At 43.3% G+C, this 22330-nt stretch overlaps 1 protein-coding gene across 6 annotated transcripts; it reads left to right on the top strand.

Annotated features, from left to right (window-relative positions):
• The first annotated feature begins 462 nt into the window (after positions 1–462).
• On the top strand, positions 463–21355 carry RABGEF1 (RAB guanine nucleotide exchange factor 1). 6 transcript variants are annotated; one of them, XM_032129727.1, is made up of 11 exons: positions 503–559; positions 9380–9565; positions 11036–11202; positions 12215–12334; positions 14339–14359; positions 14937–15106; positions 16683–16764; positions 17140–17272; positions 17682–17773; positions 18083–18339; positions 19282–21355. In XM_032129727.1, the coding sequence occupies exons 2-11, from the start codon at positions 9387–9389 to the stop codon at positions 19678–19680; spliced, it is 1620 nt and encodes a 539-aa protein (XP_031985618.1). In that variant the 5' UTR covers positions 503–559; positions 9380–9386; the 3' UTR covers positions 19681–21355. The 6 variants fall into 6 exon arrangements, with proteins under 6 accessions (XP_031985617.1, XP_031985618.1, XP_031985619.1 ...); XM_032129723.1 differs by having other exon boundaries at positions 525–559; positions 14940–15106; XM_032129725.1 differs by lacking the exon at positions 12215–12334 and having other exon boundaries at positions 525–559; positions 14940–15106.
• The last annotated feature ends 975 nt before the right edge of the window (positions 21356–22330 follow it).

Here is a 22330-nt window from a genome sequence, read left to right as displayed (position 1 = left end):
GGAGGTGTGGGTGGGTAGAAGAGATGGAAACCAGCACCCAGCACTGTGTAACTGAGCGTGGAAACAGGAGTTTGAAATAGCAGCGGATATTCAGCTCCCTACTGCAGAGAGCCCAAAGGCAGCTCTGGGGTGCTCGTGTGGGGCCAGGGCCCGGCTTTTGGAGCCCTGAGGAGCTGCAGCGGGCTGTGGAGAAGGAAGGGAGGCTGCAGCGTGGGAATTCGCTACGCTGGGAGGGACAGACAACAAGAAGCTGAGGAAAAGGACTGTGGATGCGTTCACACGAGCAGCACGGGCGTGTGACAGCCCCGCTGACCCTCACAGCGGCCGCTCAGCCCCGAACCCGGCCGCTGCCCCTCCAAGGAGCGGCCGCCGCTCCGCCCAGCGCGGCGGGGCCCCGCTTCCTTCCGGGCTCGGTCCCGCCCCGGAGGTGCCGCCCGCCCTTCCGCCGGAGCCGAGGGAGGGACCGAGGGAGGGCCCGGGCAGCGCCGGGGCCGTCAGGGGCCGCGGCGGCAGCAGCGCAGCGGAGCGGCCGGATCGGCCCCGCCGCCCGGGGCAGCCGGTGAGGACCGCGGGGTGAAGGGCTGGAGGGGCCGCCTGGGGTCGGGGACAGGCGGGGGTGGCCGTGTCCCCCCGGTTATAGGTCGTGCTGAGGGTCGGGGGTCGGTGTCCGCCCCGCCGAGGGGCTTCACACCGGCCCCGCTGCCACCTTGGGCGTGGGGTCCCTGGGCCCCGCGGGGCGGCAGCGATCGGGATAAACACCGGGATATACCGAGACTTGCCAAACCCTCTTCCTCCTCCTTGTGCAGCTCCTAAAACTAATTTTTATTAGCTGTATATATGTATTTTAATTCGATGGGTCTGTGCCGGTGGTTAACAGGCTGCAGGTGTCACTGACAGCTTTGCCAATATGCCCCCCCAGCCTGTTTTCCTCCTGAGTTCCTTGTGGATCAAGGAGTTCTGGGCTTGTTTTTTGTAAGTATTGCCGCTGCCCGGCTGAGGATTAAAGTCCTTTAAACTCAAGCCGGGTGAAGTTTGGAGAATTTTTAAGATGCCGAGCAGTGCTTTTGGGATACTTTCGTGGGTGTTTGCCCTCCTCCATGTGCAGCTCCTAAAGCTGATTTTTATTATCTATGTATTTGAATTAATTCCATGGGCCTGTGCTGGTAGTTAACAGGGTGCAGGTGTCACTGATAGCTTTACCCATATGCCCACCTTAGCCTGTTTTCCTGATGAGTTCCTTGCGGATGAGTGAGGTTTTGGCTTTTTTCCTGTAAGTATTGTCCCTGTGTGGCTTCTCACTGCACAGCTGAGGATCAAAGTCCTTTAAAGTCAAGCTAGGTGAAGTTTGGAGAATACTTAAGATGCTGAGCAGTGCATTTTGGATGCTTTTGTGGGTGTTCGTCACTGCTTGTAGCACTTTGTGTAGGGTTCAGGTTGTTCCTTTGAAGCAGGGAGTGGCTCAGCGAGGGTGTGAGATACTGAGAGATGAATGATGTGCTTGAATTACCAAAGAAATTCTCTGAGGGGGTGGCTCGGTGCTGTCTGAAATCCTCCTGCTCTGTGGCCGGGGCTGTGATGGGGTGCTGGGTTCACTTGAGAGGGTTTTACAGGCAAAATTTAACTGGGTTTTTTTGGCTGAGTGGGGGCCCAGTGCTGGGAATTAGCAGCACTGCATGTTTTGGGGGGGGAAGGGTAGCATTGTGGGGGTTGTGCTTTAGATCCATTATTGACTTGCCATACTTTTATTGTTTGGTCTCATTTGAAACTACTTTTGAAGCAATGAAGTTCCTAACACCGGGACTTTGGGAACGGCACTGAGCTGCTCTTGGTTTTCCAGTTACCCAACACTTTTTTGAGACCAATGACCAAACCAGGTCAGCAGAGAAGGACGTGGTGTTTTCCAGGAACAGTGCTTTACTCAGGAATTGGATGTGCTGGCCTTCTGGACACTGTTACAAAAGTGATTTTTGCAGCAGGGAGGATTAGGAAGAGAATTGTAGCTCAGTGGAATGTTTTGCTGACCGAGAAAAAGCCCAAAACAACGCACAGTAGAAGGGGAGAATAGGCTATAAGGCCAATTATACCAATTCCTAAGACTGCTTTACCCAACAAACTGATTATAAGCTTGAAGATAGTCCATGATTCTGGTATTTAATTTTGTTCTGTGGTGTTATTTAGGCTAGAACAATCTTTCTCAGCTCCTTCTTTTTTTTTTTTGCTGTGTAATCCCCAGTTATGCTTGGGGCTTTTTTTTCTGATGATTAACTACTTGTGATCTAAAACTAGACCTAGAAACCTTGCTTGTGAAGTGCTGTTAAAATGCCACTTGTAACAAGTCCAGGTACAAAGTGTATAAAACGTTTTGAAGTTTTTCTCTGAGGTTCTAGGCAACTTAATTTCTGCGTCCAGGTGAGTGCAGTTGGCAAGAAATAGCGTGTAGAAGCTATTTCTGAGGAGATTTTAGCAGTTTTAGCTAATCTTCTTTTTATTCTGAATTCCCAACCAAGGGGCTCAAAGAGTTTTTAGATGTTTCCTGTGGTTTCGTTTAAAAGCAGAGTTGTGAATCACATGGAGATGGTGAGACACAGCCTGGTCATTCATGCCACGGTAATTTAGTGGGGACAAACCAAACCTGTAGCTCCAGGCCTGTGCTGACATTTGAGGAGGAAAACACAACTCCAAGCTGAGCAAATTGAGAGCTGGAGCCTTGTGGCCGTCAGGATTTTGGAGGTTTGAAGCAGTGGCTGCAATTTCCCCTCCAAATGACAGGACCCAGCGCTGTGGTTTGTTTGAGGTGGCTGCTCACCAAAGCAGCGACTCTTTCTTTTCTTGGGACTGTTTTTTAGCAGCCTGCACTGCTTGTCCTACAACTGCTGTAGCTGAAATCCCATAATTGCAAGAAAGATGCACACTAAAAGTGTGAGCACTGCGAAGATAACACGCGGGTTTCTTGCCTAATTCCCGAGTTGTCTAATGGCTTTTGTGTTTTCTGTTCATGAGCCTGAGATCATCTTGCCCCACCCTTCCTTGGGAGGAAATTAGCTCATGGTTAATTACTCTATTGCTAATTACATGCCTGAGTGCTTGGGGTTACACCTGAATCACGACTCTTTCAGCACGTAGGTTGGTGCTCTTCAGAATTTTGGGGCATTTGCGTCAGTGCTTCTTTGGAATAAATAAATTTTCAGGGCACTTTTCCACTGGCAAAATACAAAATACACCTTAACTCCATCCTTGCACCCCTCAGTTTTTGATGCACTTTCTAACCTACCTTATAAATCTATTTTTAGTAATTAAAGCTGTTGGCTGCTGTCTTGATCTGAGCTATGATGGAATATTCAGGCACCAGTAAAATGTGAAACAACAGCAGTAAATGTAAGAATTGTGTGTGTGGAGACTTCCCTGGTTTTCTTTTTTCTGCTTTAAAATTCCATTTTTGGGGATGGCCATCGATGACCAGAGAGCTGCAGAGAGTGATCCTTCATTGTGAACACTTCACACTTTGATGGTTTTGAATTGGGAGAATTCAAGTTGTTCATTAGGTGCTGCAATGACTTTTGAAGAGCTGAATCACATTTGCTTCAGCCCAGTGAAAGACTGCTGTAGGTTGTTGTTAATGGTTGTGTCAAGTTGGTTTTTTTTGAGAAAACTTAATTTTAGGGAGGGAAGAAAAAACTCAAACCAACAGCAACAAAAAGAAACCAAAACATACCCAAAAACCAAACCTGCCTGTTCCCAGTCTGTGTTTTCCTGGTTTTAGATACATTTAATTAAGTCATTAGCAATACTGAAACTCATTTATAGCACTTCAATTGTAGAATTAAAGCTACTGCTTTAATTTCCAGCGTTAGTTTGTGGAGTTACTGAAAAACTGTTCTTCACAGCTTGTAATAATTACGAATTGATTGCACTTAGCTCTTACTGGAGGTGTTTGATTGATTAAGCAAGACCCTTTCTATTCAGCTTTGAATATGAGCTTTTCCAGCCAGCTCTTGTCTCAAAGGTGACCTCAGCATTCCAGGACTAATAAATAGTTTATGACCCAGCTGATATCTCCTCAAAATCTGCACTGATAACAAAGGTGCCTGCCTGCTCCATCCCTGGCAAGGAAGGGAAGTGGAAAAGAACCAGAAAAACACGCTGGTGGTGTTGGAGCCCGTGGTAACCGTGCTGCTCCTAAACCATCTTTCACCCAGTGCTTTTCCCCAAGCCAAAGCTGTGTCTGCAGTCTTTGTGCTGTGAAAATTGTCGTGTTTCTTGCTGAAAAGAGGGTGTTATGCAAGTTTAGCCTTTCATGTGTTCATTAACTCAGCCCTGGGTGACGGATCCAGTTTGGATTGAAGGATCCTCTTTTTTCCTACCACATAAAAGCTAAGCATGAATCTGCTCCTTGCTGTGACTGATAACTGATTTAGTAGGTTTAATATGAATTTTTCTGGTTATTTTGTAAGTTGGTTTTTGTGAAAATTAGAACTTAGTATTTTGCTGTTATGAAGCTACAAAAGGTCCAAAGTCCTGGAGGAATGGTTGCTTCTCCTTCAGTCCCCTTTGTGGGATACTGACAGAAATGGCCTGGGGATTTATGGGCTTGGAGCAAAATTCATGTTTCCCGTGTCTTAACTCTCTGTGTTGCCTTAGTAAGTGTTAAAAGGCAGATCAGAGTAAGTGACAGGGAAAGTGAATTGGCTTTCAGCCAGAATATTTTGCAGAAAAGTTGGTTTTATGGGTTTGGGTTCCTGGTGTGCTTCCCTGGTGGTGGTAACTGAAACCCTGCAGTGTTTGCACCCATGGTCTCAGTTTCAGCCCTGACAGAGCCACAGAGGGCAGGCAGCTGCTTTGTCCTTCCTGAAAAATATTCTGTGACTTCCCATTTTCTGAAGGGAGAGCTGTAATTTATTGGAGGTTCTTGGATGACAAACTTGACGGGAAAAATCAAGGGGTGTGAGCAAGGATGAGAAGTCTCTGAGTTGGTGTTGCCCTTCCTAAAAGGTGTTTGCTCTAAACAAGTGAATAAAAAGAAAAAACATTATCGAAGTGTGGGTACAGCAAGAAAAATATGTTGATAGGAAGATGTATTTGAGAGCTTCAGAATAAATTGCATTAAAGCAAGTAGAAAGCTAATTTTGAATTAAACCACAGTGATTTGGTGGGGATTTTTTCATCATTTCAAAGCTACTGTGAGATGCTTCTGAAAAAGCTGGAGCAGATCTGATCTGTCATTAGAGACCTTTGGTGTGCAGCCCTGCAGATAGATCTGACTTAATATGAATCTCATGCCTCACTTCCTCTTGATTTTAGTAAAATTGGGAAAAATAAAGCTGGATATGCAGAACATGGAGCTTCAGCCTGGGAATTCTTGTGGCAGGAAGACAAGGAGCATTTTGGTGGCCACAGCCAGCAGTGGGACACCTTCCCAGGCTGTGATTATCCCAAATAAATCCCTCAGGAGCTGCACATGATGTGTGAGGTGCACTTTAAAGGTCATAGAAAAGAGTTGGGTGATTTCCACATTTCCATTTCGGTGGAGAATGGGAGACCAGAAGCTTTTGCTTGCAAATAACATTCAGTGAAGGGATTTCATAAATTAATAACTGAGAGCACATTCTTTTTCTAAACTCTTCAAAGGGGTGTTGCTAATTAACAATTAGATATTAAGGTGTGATGAGGTCTAGTCCTGGCACAGAAATGCTCAAAAGAAGATTCTTTTGGTGTTTGTAAGGTGTCATTTCTGCCTTCCCTGATGATATTCACAGCACATTTGAAGCACTCACTAAGCAGAGCAGTGGATGAATATCTTTTAAATGACATTACATTTTTGCTCCTGGCAGGGAGATGTGGGGCTTCTTGAAGTACTTTAACTGGGATCCAGGAGATGCAAGAAGGATGTTTGGTGCAAAGCACCTCTCCGAATTGTACTGGTTAATGTTATTTATAATCTTCTGGTACTTTGTTGTATTTCTGGATTAGATTTTTTTTTTTTTTTTTAATGTGGAGGTTTCTTACCTTCCTTGTGTTTTCCTGACTTCTCAGGTGGGCAGGTGGTATAAAGGTGATCGGAGTTGCCTGCTCTCCAACTCCAGACAAACAACAAATTTGTTTTATTTCTTGGAATTATGTCAGAAGTGAGCTTTGAACACATCATGCATTCAGGGCAGGAGTGAAAATAAGAGGTCTGACCATGCAAAATGTGTGGTGTGACTGTGCACATGCATTGAGGAGGTGATTGTTGGATAAGGAATGGGAGTGAGAGAAGGGACTAGAGAAAGGGGAAAAAAAAGGCATTTTGGACACACAAAACTTCCAACAAAACATTTTTAGGTGTGTAAGATCATAAAACACACAGGGATTTAGTTGCCAAAAATCAATTTGAGAGGGTTTTTTCACATTCAGTTTATCACAACTGGAGTTGTTCTGTTCATTACAATATTAATGCTGACCTGCAGAAATCGGCTGGGCAACTTTTTTTTTTTTTTACAACAGCCTTTTCTGGTTGAAGGGAGCCGAAAGTCTGTGCTTTGTGTGCAGCATGTGACTCCTTCCTGTGGGTTCAGGGTGACCTCCTTTGTCCCTGCATCTGAGCTGATGTCACTGCAAACACTCGAGGGAGGGGAGGGCACTTGACTTTGCAGCTCCTTGCAGCCCTGCTTTGCTTACTCTGAGCTTGGACACTGAGCAGAGCTTTATTTTTAGTTCTAGTGTGTACACACAGGATGCCAGAGGGAACGGTGGCACTGTGGGGGCAAAGATCTGTGGGCACAGAGGTGATTTTTGTGCCTCTCTGGAGGGGGTGAAAGTGCACAGCCGGCAGAGAAACTCTGCTGTGGCTTTCAGGTGTTGGGCAGGGAGAGAAACAGGGTCAGGTTTCATTCTACTCCTTTAATTCTCAAACTAGAGTCTGGAACGTGGTGATGCTGAATGAGAGCAGACACCTGAATTCTTGGAATTATTGCAGTTGCAAAGCTGTTGTAACTCTGCTGTGGTGGGTGACAGGATTTTATAGGGTTTTATTTCCTTGGGTGACAGAGATCCCTGTAAAATTTCTGTGAAGTTTCTGTTATGAAAATGGTTTTATTTATTGTTTCTTCATGGTTTACAGGGAAAACATTGACGGAACAGCTTCACATGAATGGCAATTAAACATTTTATGCATATTTATTGCATTTTTTTCTAGGACAGGCACCTGCAATAGAGGTCTCTGACCAAAATGCTGCTGCAGCTTCTGCTTTGTAGGAAGTGGTCTTGAAACTGAATCAGTGAAGAGTTTCATGCTCTTGCTTCCCCTTTCTTTTCAGAATTGTTGCTCAAGGACATGAGTGATGCTCTGGGAATGGCCTGAGTGTGCAAATCTTGCCACTGTGCAATTCCTCCCCAGGCTGTGCAGCTGACACACACTGACAGTTGAATTTCTGGGCTCTGAGATGTTGGCAGCCAGGAGCTCACACACAGGCCTTCCTTGAGAAGTCAGGAAATGAAACCAAAAGATTTTTGTGAAATCTTTGTTTCTCAGTTATTTCTGCATATGGGAATGAAGTAAAGCTCTCAAATATTTAAAATATAGGGTTGGGTTTATTTTCATTTTGCTTTGCAGCAGCACAATATTGTCTGTCAGACTTTTCAGTGGGAAAGAAAAGAAAGTATTCAGCCACTCTCCCATCTATAAAAATGAGAACACGTGGCTATAAATGATGTCATTAAGAAATTGATGCCCTTAATATGCATGTCTCTACAATTAAACTATTTTTTGGTTATTTTTAGAAACTCATTATTTCTTTCAAAAATTGAAAAGTGGAAGAAATCTTAATACTTATGTAGATAAGATGGAATATTTAATTTGTTCCCCCCTCAGAGAAAATCGTGTGTTTCCTGTTACTTTGCTTAAAATAACTTGATTAGATTAATGGGAAATGTTAAACATTATCAGTCTTTTAAAATGGATAATTGAGCTTGGAACAAAAGAGCTGGTACTTCCTGTAGTAGAAAACTCTCAGTGGCAGTGACATTTGTGCATATTCCATCTGTTATGCTGGATGATCCAGAGAAGAGTTTGGGGTGGAATTTCAGGGGAAAGGAAGATAACTCTCACTCAGTTGCTGATGTTCTTCAGTTTGAGAAAATCCCTTTTCCTCTTGCATTCCATACGTGGCATCTCTGGAATGGCAGAAAGGGAAAGGAACTGAATTTACTGGACAAAACTTTGCTGTGCTATTTCTGCTCTCTGTGTCTGTCAATATTGCAATCCAAATGTTAACATTTTAATATGCACACCTTAACCTTGCTGATGCAGATAATCCTGTGCTGCTTTTCTCCTAAAATGACTCCAGCATTCCCCATCAGAACCAAGTAGCTGGGATGCCTTTGGGAGGGAGTTGGCATGTGGGATGGTTTCTGTCAGGCAGGCAAGGAAAGGGGAGGCTGGATGCTTGCTGGATGCTCCAAGACAGGCTTGGCACAGTGCTGGTGTAGGCAGGAGAATCTTTTTGTTGCAGTCACTAAATATAAATCCCACAGAGCTGTGCTGTGTGCAGGCAGCCAGTTTAACCCTGCCATAACTTGGAGGAAGTGGTGATGCACCTTGTCCATGTGTTGATGTGCCCAGCTGGGTCAGCTGTGATTCCTCACTGTGCCCTGAAGACACTTTTGGAGGCCAGAGATCCCTTTCCTAAAGCCTCACCAGTGTGGTTCTTTGCAGGCACAGTCTTAGAATACAGTGTATTCTATATGCTCCCTTCATTGGTGTTTGGAACTTTCTTACATTTTTCCCCCATTGCTTTGTGTCTCTGGCTGTCAGAACAAGGTGCTGGTGAGAGCAGAGCCTTGACCCTTTGTCCCCTGGCTGTGGGGCTGTCACTGGTGCCCTGGGCCACTGCCTGGAGCTGTGTGCAGGTCTCAGCCCTGCAGAGATGTGCCTTGGCCCTTTGTCCCCCAGCTGTGGGGCTGTCACTGGTGCCGTGGGCCACTGCCTGGAGCTGTGTGCAGGTCTCAGCCCTGCAGAGATGTGCCTTGGCCCTTTGTCCTGGCTGTGGGGCTGTCACTGGTGCCCTGGGCCACTGCCTGGAGCTGTGTGCAGGTCACAGCCCTGCAGAGATGTGCCTTGGCCCTTTGTCCCCTGGCTGTGGGGCTGTCACTGGTGCCCTGGGCCACTGCCTGGAGCTGTGTGCAGGTCACAGCCCTGCAGAGATGTGGTCATGCTGCCCCTGGCTGTGGGGCTCGTGGTTATGTAACTGTGCCCTTCCTCCCGTGGCATTCATTTTGTTGCTATGGAGCTGTTAAATAATTCAAGCAGGTGACTCCTTTCTAAAGGCAAACCTTCAGAAGACATGGTATCTGGGATGCGGCTGGTGCTACATTTCTGTTTTTAACCCTTCTCCTCTTCCACCAGGAGGAAAATGAACCTGAAATCGGAGCGCAGAGGAATCCACGTGGATCAGTCGGAGCTGCTGTGCAAGAAGGGCTGTGGTTACTATGGCAATCCTGCTTGGCAGGGGTTTTGCTCCAAGTGCTGGAGGGAGGAATACCACAAGGCCAGGCAGAAGCAGATTCAAGAGGACTGGGAGCTGGCAGAGCGGTAAAGAACCTTCTTTCTTCCTTCAGGGTGACTCCACCAAATACTATTCCTGCCTCCCATTTCCCAGTCCTGTTTGCTCTGGCTCAGGCTCATCACAAGTTCTCCAATTTGACCTTTCCAGCAGGAATTAAAACGTTCCTTTTGATGCAAAGATGGATATTTGTGACATTCTAATACAAGAGGTTTGAAAAGAAAATCTGGGAAGTAACAAATGTAAACAAAGCCCAACCTCCCAATGAATACTTTAGCCTCATTTGCATATGCAAATCTATATTTCTATCTAGCAGTTAGAAGGGTTAAAGGGACAATTTTGATTAAAATATCCTCTGGAGCTTCTGGAGATGGCTTGGGTGTAGCCAACACCCTGGTTTTACATTCCAGTTGCTGATTTTAGTCTTGTATGTGGTCATTCTTTCAAACTGCAGGGTTAAGCCCAAGAACATCAAAGCTTTAGCTTTACTAACTTAGGTAATTGTCTAATCACTTATTTTCTGCAAACCAATCTAGTTTTCCTCATGTGATAAATGCTTGACACTGAAAATGGAAGATGTGTTTTCAGAGGTGATAAGCAGTTGGCAGCACAGAGGTCATGACATTGTTTTCCTCTGCCATAAATATCTTAAACAGTTAATAAAAACTTTATTATTAGGGCAGATAGTTTTGCTGCCAGTCTTGGATCATCCCTAAAATAAAGTGGGGTATTTAAGGAATTCTTTAATAAGTAGCTGGGAGATGCTAAAGGCACAGATAAGCTGTGATTGTTTGCTGCAGTGAATAGACAGGCTTGTCAACACTGGTGTAAGATACAATTCCTGCCTCAAGAGATTGTAGATCCAACACTATTTATGGTCCATCCTGAGCTGGATGGTTTGCTAAAGACAATTGCTCAGCCTTCCAGCATCTTGAAGGGTGATATAGGGTAACCTATTTTAATCCTTCTGCATAAGGGGAAAAAAGTTTCAGGATTGGTGAGTTTGCCCTCCTCTAATTTAGATTAAAAACTGGGTTTGGTCTCATTCATTCAAGCAGATATTTATTACCAAACCAGATTAGGACTACAATGATCTATTTCCCAAAATATTTCTGAGGTTGGGACAGGGTATTTTGCTTTTTTAAGATGGTGAAGCCTGTGGTAAGAGGTTGGGGAACTCCCTGTGAGGCAGGAAGGAAGGCAAGGAATCTACTGCTGGAAATCCTTCCCTGACCCTAGAGAATTCAGGGTGTGCCATGAGGGGAAGGTGACCATGGTTAAACCTCATTTTTCCCCCTTTTGGCCTCACAGTTTAACCCTCCCTCACCACCCTGAGCTTTCTGTCACTTTTACTGCTGCAGCCTGGAAAGTGTGGGTGTCATGTAGTGTAGGGAATGAAGATGGGCAAAGAATTAACATGTCAAATGAGTAATTAATGATTGCACAGGAAATCAGCTTATTTAAGCACTTAAATCAGACCTGTGTTCTTCTAATTCCAGGCTCCAGCGTGAGGAGGAAGAAGCCTATGCCAGCAGCCAGAGCACCCAAGGGGCACAGTCCCTGACCTTTTCAAAGTTTGAGGAGAAGAAAACCAATGAGAAAACAAGAAAGGTCACAACTGTGAAGAAGTTTTTCACGGCTTCTTCCAGAGCAGGAGCTAAGAAGGGTAACTCTCCTTTGCTTTTCATGCTTCTGTACATTTTAAAATTATAAGTGTTTTTGACAGATGTGTTGTTCTAAAAGGCAGATTAATGCTCTGTGCTTTGACTTTCAAAAGTTGGAGTAGTGATGCTTCTGGAGAGTGATTGTTTCTGAAAATGCAGAAAAATGTGAGCTTTTGGGTGATGCCAATCTTTTAAATAGAACAGTGAACTGCTAAACCTGTGTTTCTGTGTTATTATACAGGAGTTCTTCCACTAAACAGCATAGATGTGTTCCTGGTGGTGGTCTGGCACTGCACTGCTGAGGGGAAGTTCCTTGTTCCTCTGGCACACATTCCAGCTAAATTCCTGAGTCAGCCATGGTGTCATCCCAGGATTTAGGGCTGGGAGGGGAATTCTCCTGGAGAGAGCAGCAGAGAAGGTGCTGGCTGTCAGTCACCTCAACAGACTGCTGTGTCTGAGTGTGATAGAAACCCTGAGATAAAATATCAGCTGATGCTGCCAGAGTGCCTCACTCTGACACCTCACCAGGAAAAAATGGGATGTGTAAGCAGGGTGCCATGAACTGCACATAAATGTGAGGCTGACAGTGTTTGTGTGTGGGCTGGGAAGATCAAGTTTGTGGTTGGCTGAGTGTTTGTTCTCCAGAATGTGTTACAAGCAGCAATGATGAATGGCACTGCTGGCTTTGCATAGCAATAGCTTCCACAGGCGAAAACTGGGAAATGCTGGGCTGTGGAGGAGGAATTCCAGAAGGAAAACCAACATTAATCTGTCTTAACCTTAGGGGATAATGCATTTCCTTCATTTGAAATTCAGCATATTTCCTATTAGAGTTGACCTGGTGCATGGCAGCAGCTGGCTACATGAGGCATTCATTCACCTGTGTGTTAAACCTTTTTTTTTTTTTTTGAATGTTCATTCTCACTTTCCATCTTTTCTTTTTTTATCCCTTCACCACCTGTCCTGCCACGCTCCTGCTCTCGGTGCCCTGCTTGCTTTGGCCTTTTATTTCAGCAGCTCAAGAGAAAACCCCTAAGCAAGGACAGCTTGGGAGGGAGAGAAATGCTGATAACATTCTCAGGGATTTGAAGGAGATTTTTACTCCCTCCTGGGAACTGGCTTCCCCTTCTGAAGGTAATGCAGCACAGCCTGGGCAAGCTGTCTGCCTGGTTTTAGTAAGCTTAGCTCTTAGCTGGGCTTTGCAAAACACAAACTAGGGTTGTGCCAGTTGTAACTCATGCTCTTCAACATGAAGGTGGCAAAAAAAGCAAGTCCAGCATCCTGAGGTGATGTTGAATCTCTAAACCAATGGTTTGCTTCTCAGTAGGGAGTCACAGGAGTAAAGCTGAAGCTTCTTTGAGCTCCGCTTTAGGATTAGAATTAAAAAAATAAGAATTTTGTAAGAATTAGTTGGATTTTGTGCTGCTTTATGTTTTTATCAAAAAAAGCATTCCTGGTTGCTGTTACAAATCTGATTATTATGAGTTGAAACTACTGAAGTTGGCACTTCAAGAACTTTTGCATTCTCAAAACATCTCCAGATGTTTGTTATATAAACCAAGATGAAAATTTCCTATCAAGAGGAGACGCTGGTTTCATTTAAACCAAAAGGACACCAAACCCCATGATGCAAACAGCTTTAAGAGCTCATCCTACTTTATTTGTTTGCAATCCTGACTTGTTCTGCTGGCTAAAGAAATTGGAAGATGTTTATTAAATTACAGGAAGATGATGAAGGGCCATGTGTAACAGAGCTGATGGCAAAAGCTTTTTCACATTCCATGCTTGGACTGGGCTCCGTGGCCGTGGCACAACCATAGTGAATCCCTGGAGTGCTCCTGCTCTGCTGTGACAAGTGGCTTTCCTGTAGAAAGATTGAAGTATTAATAATGTTTATTCTTTGTGAAGCTGATCCTTCCTTAACTCTTCCCGTGCTCGCTCCTGGCGTTTTGGCATTTTCCTCTGCTGGGTTCTCTTTAACTTGTTGGAATTTCTTGGCTGTAATCAGCTTCTTTTTAGTTGGACTGAATTCCCTGAGAACACAGGACAAACCTCAGAGTATTTTGTTGCTGGAAGTACATTTGTTCCTGCAGTCCTTGGTAATCAGTGCAGATTAATTCTCCTTATATCAGGATTTCAGCTCAGAGATTAATGAAGCTGCAACTACAAGTAGTTCTTGGTGTAACTCATTAAAAGACAGTTCATTCTAACTAACATTCACTTTTTAATACTTAATATTAATCTGCCTCAGTTGACTACATCTCTCTAGTAACTAAAACCAATCTATTTTGAATTAGTGAGTGAAAAAATTATATTCATATTCCTTAAGGTCAAATAGTGAAATAAGGCTCATTCTTTTTATAAGAGAGTGAACACATTGTTGAAATAAGTAAATAAACCTTCAGCTGTACTGCAAAATGAGATCAGTGATTAATCATGGAAGAAATATCTCATAATTCTGCCCTTTTCTTTATTATTTCAAAGTAAGCTTTCTGCTTCTCTACTGTTAAATGTGACAAATTTAATTAATGCCCACCCTTCAGCTGGAATCCTGTGTAAGGTTTGGGATTCACTGCAGTGAATTTAGATATAAAGGCAATGGAAGGAAATCCCCTCTGGAAAAGTGTCCCTGAGTAACTAGAAAGGAGCTGGATTTGCGCTATCTCAATTGCTGCAGTTGGAATTTAAATATTTGCAAAACCTTTTCTGTTCTCAGCAGTTAAATACCAGAAGTGTTCTGATGGTGCCTGACCAAGTTATTCCCCAGAGAAGGTTGTGCTGAAGTGTGGAGCTTTGGTCAGAGGAGAAGTGTTTGTTACTCACTGGGTGACACAGCTTTGGATTTTCTGTAGTGCTGGATCTCTTTAAAAACAAATAACAACCAAAAAAACCCCAATAAACTCCCTCAAATTCAAATTAAACCAACTTAAACATATTAATCCCACTTAGTTCTTTTTCTTCTGGAGTTCTGCATGCTTGTTGAAAGCAGGATTTCTGTGCATGTGAAGTGTTTGCAGATTGAAAGCTGTGTTTGTCTCGTGCTGACCATGAATATTTTCATGTTTTCTGTCTCTCTTCTGCTTGCTTCTCACCACGTTCATTTCCACCACCTCTATTCAATCCCTCCATTTCCAACAGCGTTGGCTGGCAAGCTGAAAGGTGGGTGAAGGTTTTGGAGCAGGACAATTAACTTGGAACTTGGAAAATCAGATGTTTTTGTGGGAAAAAGCCCCGTGGGTGCAGCTCTGTCAGCTTGCTGTGTGTGTTCCTTGAGCAGAACTGCCCTGAGCTGCTTGGGAGCCACGTGTGCTGGTACAAGCAAAGGAGCAGGAGTGTAGAGGTCAGGGAAAGTGGGAAAACCACCCTGTTATCTTTAGGAATCTACAGAATCCCATCTGGAAACCTTAAATGGAGATATCTGACCTGGGAATGACAGTGTAAGAGAGCCAAAAGCAACCCCATGTTGCAGTCACTTCTAATAGAAAAAGGCCATTAGTGTCACTGGGGGTGTGGCTCTAAATGTTCCACTTCAGTGGAATACTCCGTTTTCCTGGAGTTGTGTGTACTAATAATTGCTGTGTTTAATAATATCCAGCATTTTCCTGGCAAAGCTGGAGAAATAAGTGACCATAAGTTGTCTGCACAGCTGAAAAAAACTGACTTGAAGTGATAAAACCTTTATGAATTCATCCAGCAGTGTAAAAAAACTGATCTGTTGTGCCCTGAATTTTCCCAGCAGAGATCCAGGAGGCCAAGGCTCCCAGCCCTTCCATCCACAGGCAGGCCAGCATCGAGACAGATCGAGTGTCCAAGGAGTTCATAGAATTCATCAGGACATACCAGAAGCCTGGCCAGGACATCTACAAGCAATGCAAACTCTTTTTGGACACCATGAGCCATAAAAGGGTAAGCTCTGCATGCCTCTTGCCTGAATAAAATGGGGGAATTGGGAAGAGAGGGAGGAGATGCTGCTTTTGTTCCAGCAGTTTGGATTTTATGGAGTGTAATGAGCCTTCAGGTGATGGAATTCATCAAATTAAGATCTGGGTGCTTTATTTTTTGGTGGTGTTGGACCAAACCATCCTTCCAACCCCAAAGCTCTCCTTTGCATCCCAGATAAATTAGTCCTGACTAAATCCCACATAAATGAGTCTGTTCAGCAATATTCTACATAAATAGGACTTGTGGAAATGATAAGATATCACAGAGTGGTTTGGGTTGGAAAGGACTTAGAGATCATCTGGTTCCATGGGCAGTTCCACAGTCCCAGGTTGCTCCAAACACTGTCCAACCTAGCCTTGGATGCTTCCAGGGATGAGGCAGCTTATGCCTAAAAACTTCTAAAGATAATTCAGCATCAACCCATCCCTCTCCTTTTATTTGGGGAAGGGGAATTCGACCGTGCTGCTTTTTTTAATATGAAATAAGGGTTACATCTTCATTTTCCATTAAAAAAAAAACAAACCACAAACCAATGTTCTTGAAATATTAATCAGTCTGTGGTGCCACCTATGGTTGGAATGAGTCAGAACTCAGCATAACTTCTTTTTCACCCCCTTCTTGTCTCTTTCCTATTTAGTTCCTCAGATTATCTCCTCATGAGTTCTCATGGAAGCTTACATTCCCTCTGCTTTGAAATCTTCTTGAACTTTGATTTCTTTTCTTTTAGATCTGTTCGTTCTGCGCACAGTTAGTGAGAATAATGTGGGTTTATTTTGGGCTTCAAGCACTGAAGGTTTTCTCATTTCCTACTTCAGTCTTCTGAAAACACGGATTTTTTACTACACATAAACCAGGCCTAAAAGCCAGTCTCAGCAAGAACTGAGACTTTTGTGTTCAGGGCAGTGTCCAGTTTTTGCCCTTAGATAATTCAGCAATCAAATTCTCCTCCCCCCTTTTTTAATGTATGATTTTATTCAGCCATTTAATGATGAAAATTGCCTTAATTAAGTTAATTTCGAACCTCTGTTATGTTCTTCAGGAGGTCAGTTAGCAAAAGCCAGTGTTGTTTCACAAATAACACTGTCAATATATTTCACAGCAACTTTCTCACCAGAAATGTCTGCTGTATAGATATCCCTTCAAATAATTTATAATCTTGGGGATTTTCTAGACTATAAATTGTCTTTTAAAAATCAGAGGTTAAATAGGGACAAGCCTTCTGCCTAGTCTGAGGTTAAATAGGGACAAATGTCCTGCCTAGTCTGAGTTTTGTCAGCGCTCCTCGGGGATGTGCCTGGCAAAAATGGCATTGCACCTGTGCTAATAACCTTTGTTCAGCAAATAAATGCAAGTCTTTCACCTATTAAAGAGCCAGTGTTGGCTTCTCCTATTTTTAAATAAAATGGAGCCACTATAAACACCTCTGACGACACCTTTGCATTCTCAGACTGTTACTGCAGCTGGACACTTGCCTTAAACCAAAACAAAACATGAGGTGTTGCTGCCAGGTCTTCCACACTTAATCTTTGTTCTCTTGCAGGATTTAAGCATTGAGGAACAGTCTGAATGTGCCCAGGACTTCTACCAAAATGTAGCAGACAGGTTGCAGACACGTTGGAAAGGTACCAAGTTCTTCTTCCTCATCTTCCTGTTCCAAAAGCAACGATGTAAAACTAAAGCCTCTTGAATTTTCAGTTAAAGCAAAGCATCCTCAGCTTTCAGAAATGCTGGGAACAGGTTCTGGTAGCAGAGTTAGAATTGTTCCTAGCAGCATCAATTTTAGGAAGTTTTGCTGTCCTAAATATTTGTTTTTACAGCTTTCTCTTAAACTCTCTGTGGAGTTCTACCCATTATATTTTTACTTCTTAAATTATATCCATTTATCAACTCAGGTTGGCTCGAATGAGTAGCACTGATTTGGTGATACTAAGATTAAACTGGATTAAACCTTCCAAAGAGCCCAGGAATACTTCATTTGTGGGATTTGTCCCTTTCAGTGCCCCCTGAAAAAGTGGAAAAGGCAATGGATGAGGTTGAGAAATACATCATGACTCGACAGTATAAATATGTTTTTTGCCCTGAGACAACTGATGATGAGAAGAAAGACCTTGCTGTCCAAAAAAGGATCAGGTAAGGCTTGAAAGGAAAAATAATTGAGCAATCCTTAATTGTGTAAATGAGCTCTGAATCAACCATGTTAAAAAAACCTCATGCTATGCACAGAAAAATGCCTTGTTAACCAGCAAGGGTTAAAAGCATTTTATTTAAAATACGGGAGGAATGAATAGGTGGGATAATGACAACCACTACACTGGGAAAATTGGTTTGCTTGTGTTAAATTACAGCCAAAACAAACTTTTAAAAAAGGAAGTATTTTCTCTGAAAATAAATTACTTCAGTGGAATAAGCTGGTTTATGGCTGGAATAATGCCTCATTCACACAAAGCATTCCTTGTGCCTTGAGTTCAGGAAGCAGCTGGTTTCAAACACCTGGCTGTCACTGGCACTGAGGAGTTTAACCCTTTTTTTCCTGTCACAGGGCTTTGCACTGGGTAACTCCCCAGATGCTGTGTGTTCCTGTCAGTGAGGAAATCCCAGAAGTCTCTGACATGGTTGTAAAGGCAATTACAGGTTTGTGAATGATGAAGTTTTTATTTACAGCTTTAAATTTCATCTCTCTTGCTTACTGAGATTATTTTTGCTGTCATCAAAGGGGGGGTCCAGGCTGTTAAATCTGCAGGAATCTTTGTGGGTTTGGACTGGAATTTCATCTGTGGAACAGGGATAATTTTCCATACTGAAGTGTTTAGGCTTAGCTGATCTTGAAACACTTCCCTGCAGACAGAAATGATACAATATTAATATTACCCAGCAAATCCTGCTTATTCAGTGTCTGATTAATACAACTTGAATGATTTCAGGACTTTCCTTCCCTCACAGATATCATCGAGATGGACTCCAAGCGTGTCCCTCGGGATAAACTGGCCTGCATCACCAAGTGCAGCAAGCACATCTTTAATGCCATCAAAATCACCAAAAACGAGCCAGCTTCTGCTGATGATTTCCTGCCCACACTGATTTACATCGTTCTCAAGGGGAACCCCCCACGCCTGCAGTCCAACATCCAGTACATCACTCGCTTCTGCAACCCCAGCAGGCTGATGACTGGAGAGGATGGATATTATTTCACTAACCTGGTGAGTGCTGCAAGAAGGGTGGGTTTTGGACAGCAAGATTTGTCTTTGATTTGGAGGTAGGAATTGCCAGCAAAGGGAAATGTAAATTTAAATTAATCTTCAAATGTAAATTAAAATGAATCTTCAAACAGTGGTTGGGATTACTTAGAGCACAGCCAGTTTTATCTCCTCTCTCTTCCTTCTCTGCTGTCCAAACCACAGCTTTGCTTTATTTTTTTATAACTTTAAACCCTTTATTTGAAAAGTCTGATGTTAAGACTTGGGTGTATTTTTATCCTGCAAGGAGATCAGGACTTTCTGTTCCTCAAACCCTGAGTTTGGGCTGTGCAGATGTTCCAGATGCAAAGTTCCCTCTTTGAGCCCAGGAGAGTTTCTTGAAGGCACTGCAGAATTAGGCCATTGGTGTGTGGAGGCAAACAGGTTTTTTACAGCTTCTCCAAGAGGCATTTATCAGTGTGCTCTGCATTTTATCATAAAGAATCCTTGAGGGAAATTACAGAGTTGAATGAAACAACTTGGAACGTTAAAAGTTTATTTCAGAAGGAGCAGAGCATCCACAAAGTGAGCTGGGCTTTGACACTCCTTCCTTCAGGAAATTAATGAATTAATCTGCATAGCAGATCTCTGCTGATCAGATAATTAAATATTAATACACTGCTCCTGTCTCCTTGTCATGTTCCTGCTGTTCCCTCACCTCCCAAACACAGGGACCCTGAGGTTTGGAATGTACTTTGTCAGCTCAGTTTTTGATTTCTTCAAACTTTGGGGGAGAGGAAAGAGTTGTATGAACTGCCTGATCCAGGAAAAGCTCATTTAGGGCACAAAAAAAGTATTTAAAAATCATTTACTGATGTAAGAAGAGGGTAAGGAATAGTAAAGAGGTACATTCCAGTCTGTGGTGATTCCAACCTTGCAGTGATGCTCTCTCTGTTTTATTTGCAGTGCTGTGCTGTGGCCTTCATTGAAAAACTGGATGCTCAGTCTTTAAATCTGAGCCAGGAAGATTTTGATCGTTTCATGACGGGCCAGACCTCCCCAAAAAAGCAGGAATCTGACAGTTTTTCCCCTGATGTGTGCCTGGGGGTGAAGCAAATGTGCAAAAGCTTAGACCTCCTCTCTCAGTTGAATGAGAGACAGGAAAGAATTGTCAGTGAAGCCAAGAAGCTGGAGAAAGACCTCATAGATTGGACTGATGGGATCACCAAGGAAGTGGAAGATATTGTGGAGAAATATCCCTTAGAAATAAAACCAAAAAGTCAAGCCTTAGCAGCCATTGACTCTGAAAATGTGGAGAATGACAAGCTGCCCCCACCACTGCAGCCTCAGGTTTATGCAGGATAATTCCCAGTGGCAGCTTGGAAAAGCAGCATTATCCTCACCTAGCTGGGAAGGGAAGGAAATTAAGGCTTAAAAAAAAAAAAAAAAAAATCAGACGAGCTTAAATCAGTACATTTTTAAAGGTACTTTTCTTTTTGGTTAAGTGTAATGAATTGTATTTATTTTAGTCCAGTAGATTTCTATTTAGGCTTTTGTGGGTTTTTTGAACTGAATTTCAATTTTCTACACAAACTGGTGTCATTTTTAAGCAACACTAGTCCATTGACATCTCTTCTGAAAGCTTCCTTCTAAGCATGCACTTAATTGTTTTTAATAATTAGTTTAACTCAAAGCCAAGTTCCAGCAGCAGCTCCACAAGGTACCAGTGTTAGTCTGAACTTACTCTGTAGCTGTAAAGACGAACTATATATTGTAAAATATGTAAAATTGTAAATAGATTTCCAATCTAATGTCTCAGCTGTGCATGAGCTTGTGTGTGAGTGAAAATGATCTCGAAATGTTCATTTTAGCACCTTTCAGCTCCATCATGTTGCAGTAGAAAGGCAAAAACGAGTTAATCTGGAGGGGAGAAGTGATGAATTACAGAGGATGTTGTTGTAGTGATTTGCAAACTTGAAAATCATCTTAATCTGCTTTGTTAAAAAAAAAGAATTATTTAAAAGATGACATTTCTTCGTTTAAATGCTCTGTCAGAACACCTGGTAGCCTTGAGTGGTGCACAAAAATGCTGATTTTACTGCTTTGGAAGGGAATGTGGGGCCAGAAATAGAAAATATTTCAGGAATAGGAAGAAGTATTTGTAGTAAAAATTACATAATGTGGAACAAAAAAGGGGGAGGGGAAAGAGACCATGAAAGAGTTGCTCCAAAAGTGGCTCTCTCGTCTGGTCATTTCCATCAGTGGGATAAATTTTGGTTGCTTTTTTGACAATCCTGGGAAATAAATAAGTTCATATAATTCGAGGTTGCTTTTTAGAAGGAGCAGGAGCAGAAAAATGCACTTTATTTCCATGAAACATCAACGTTCTGCTCTTCAGTGACCCCTTTAGCACCTTGAACACCGAGCTAAAAATGGCTTCGTGCCACTAAAATTCAGATTGGGGTGAAAGAAGAGCTCACCCCACAAAAAGTAACCTCTTGCAACAGAACTTTGAAACATTTTCTGTGTCATTTGAAATCTCTTCCAGCTCAATCCAGCCCTGACTCCTTTGTGTACCCGAGATCTCAAACACGAAGCTCAGCTGGAATTCCTTTTAAGCAATGTTAAATTCTTGCCATCAAGGAGGAAAGCACCTACCTCTTGATTAATTTCCACTTAATTAAAGCACTGCTCCTATTAAATTTGCACTGCAATAACTTCAGACCACGACTGTGATTTGTCCCTTTTCTGGCAGTTTTTAGCCTTACATGAGCTATGCACCACCCCCGGTGTTCCAGAGAGGCAGCCGCAGCAATGGGCTGCTCACAAAAATAGAAAAAATCAGATTATTCCCTGTGTCACCACGCCCAAATCGCTTCGGTAAATAACCCTGGGATTTATTTAGTTGGGGTTCTAAACACCGGGTGCTAATTCCGATACCCGGGTTTGTCCCGAGGAGAGGGGTGGGGGAAGCCAACTTTCAGCTATTGTGTAAAATGATCGTGTTTAAATAAAAGTGTGCCCATTCTGCCCTCGTTAATGAGTCCCTAAAACCCTCCTCACCTTTTGTTACGCTGTTAATGATTAAGGGCGAGGTAATCGCGGCTGCTTCTGCATTCTCTGCTTCGGGACACAACAGTTCTTGGCCCTTCAAGTGCTGGGCTGGGTAACAATGTATGTTTTTATTTTCTTTCCAGAAAGGTCATTGGAGTGATTAAGCACTTTAAAATTTGCTGGTGCATTTGCAACTAAAGTATCTCTTTTTCATGTGATCAAGCCGCTGAAGTGGGCTGTTGAAATAAATCAGGTGAGGTGGATTTCCATGCCCCAGCTGGAGTGATTTCCTTCCCGGAGTGAATTCCTCCTACCCGGAGTTATCCCTGAGCAGAGCTGGAGCACAGAGGTGCTCGCAAAGTGCTGCAAAAAATAGCGAACCAGAGAGTTTAATTGAAATCTCATCCCTTAAAGTGGCTTAAAATACAGATGTTGTGCTGTGCTGACAGTCACAGTATCAGAAATTTGCTTTATTTTTCCCACTCTTAGTTCAGTATCGCTCTGTGATGCTCCAGACTTTACGTTATCCTCGTGGAAACATCATCATCCTCATCATATTACCATTAATAACACTAATTATTAATAATGTACAGTAATAGATAATAACGCAATCTAAACAATGATATTGTTTATCACGAAAAATATCAATGAAGATAATGATGGTTTGTTTGCATTAAGGATTTCACCCTGAACACTCCTAGGTATTGGACACCTTTAGGAAACATAACAAAAAGTGTTTGGGGACAGTTTTTAGAGGAAAAGGGGAGGGAAAAGGCGGGGACCATCCTGAGGGCTGCGAGGGAGGCCGGAGCGGGGATCGCGGGGCTGCAGCACTCGGGCCCGAGGAGAGAACGCGCTGAGCGCCCAGGCCCGTTCCCGGTCCGTTCCCGGTATCTCTCCCGGTACCTCTCCCGGTCCGTTCCCGGTATCTCTCCCCGCCCGTTCCCGGTGCTGCTGCCGG

Source organism: Corvus moneduloides, chromosome 20 (assembly GCF_009650955.1).
Source record: "Corvus moneduloides isolate bCorMon1 chromosome 20, bCorMon1.pri, whole genome shotgun sequence".
Lineage (NCBI taxonomy): Eukaryota > Metazoa > Chordata > Aves > Passeriformes > Corvidae > Corvus > Corvus moneduloides.
Note: the sequence above shows the minus strand (reverse complement) of the source record. Positions and strands in the feature narration are given on the sequence as shown.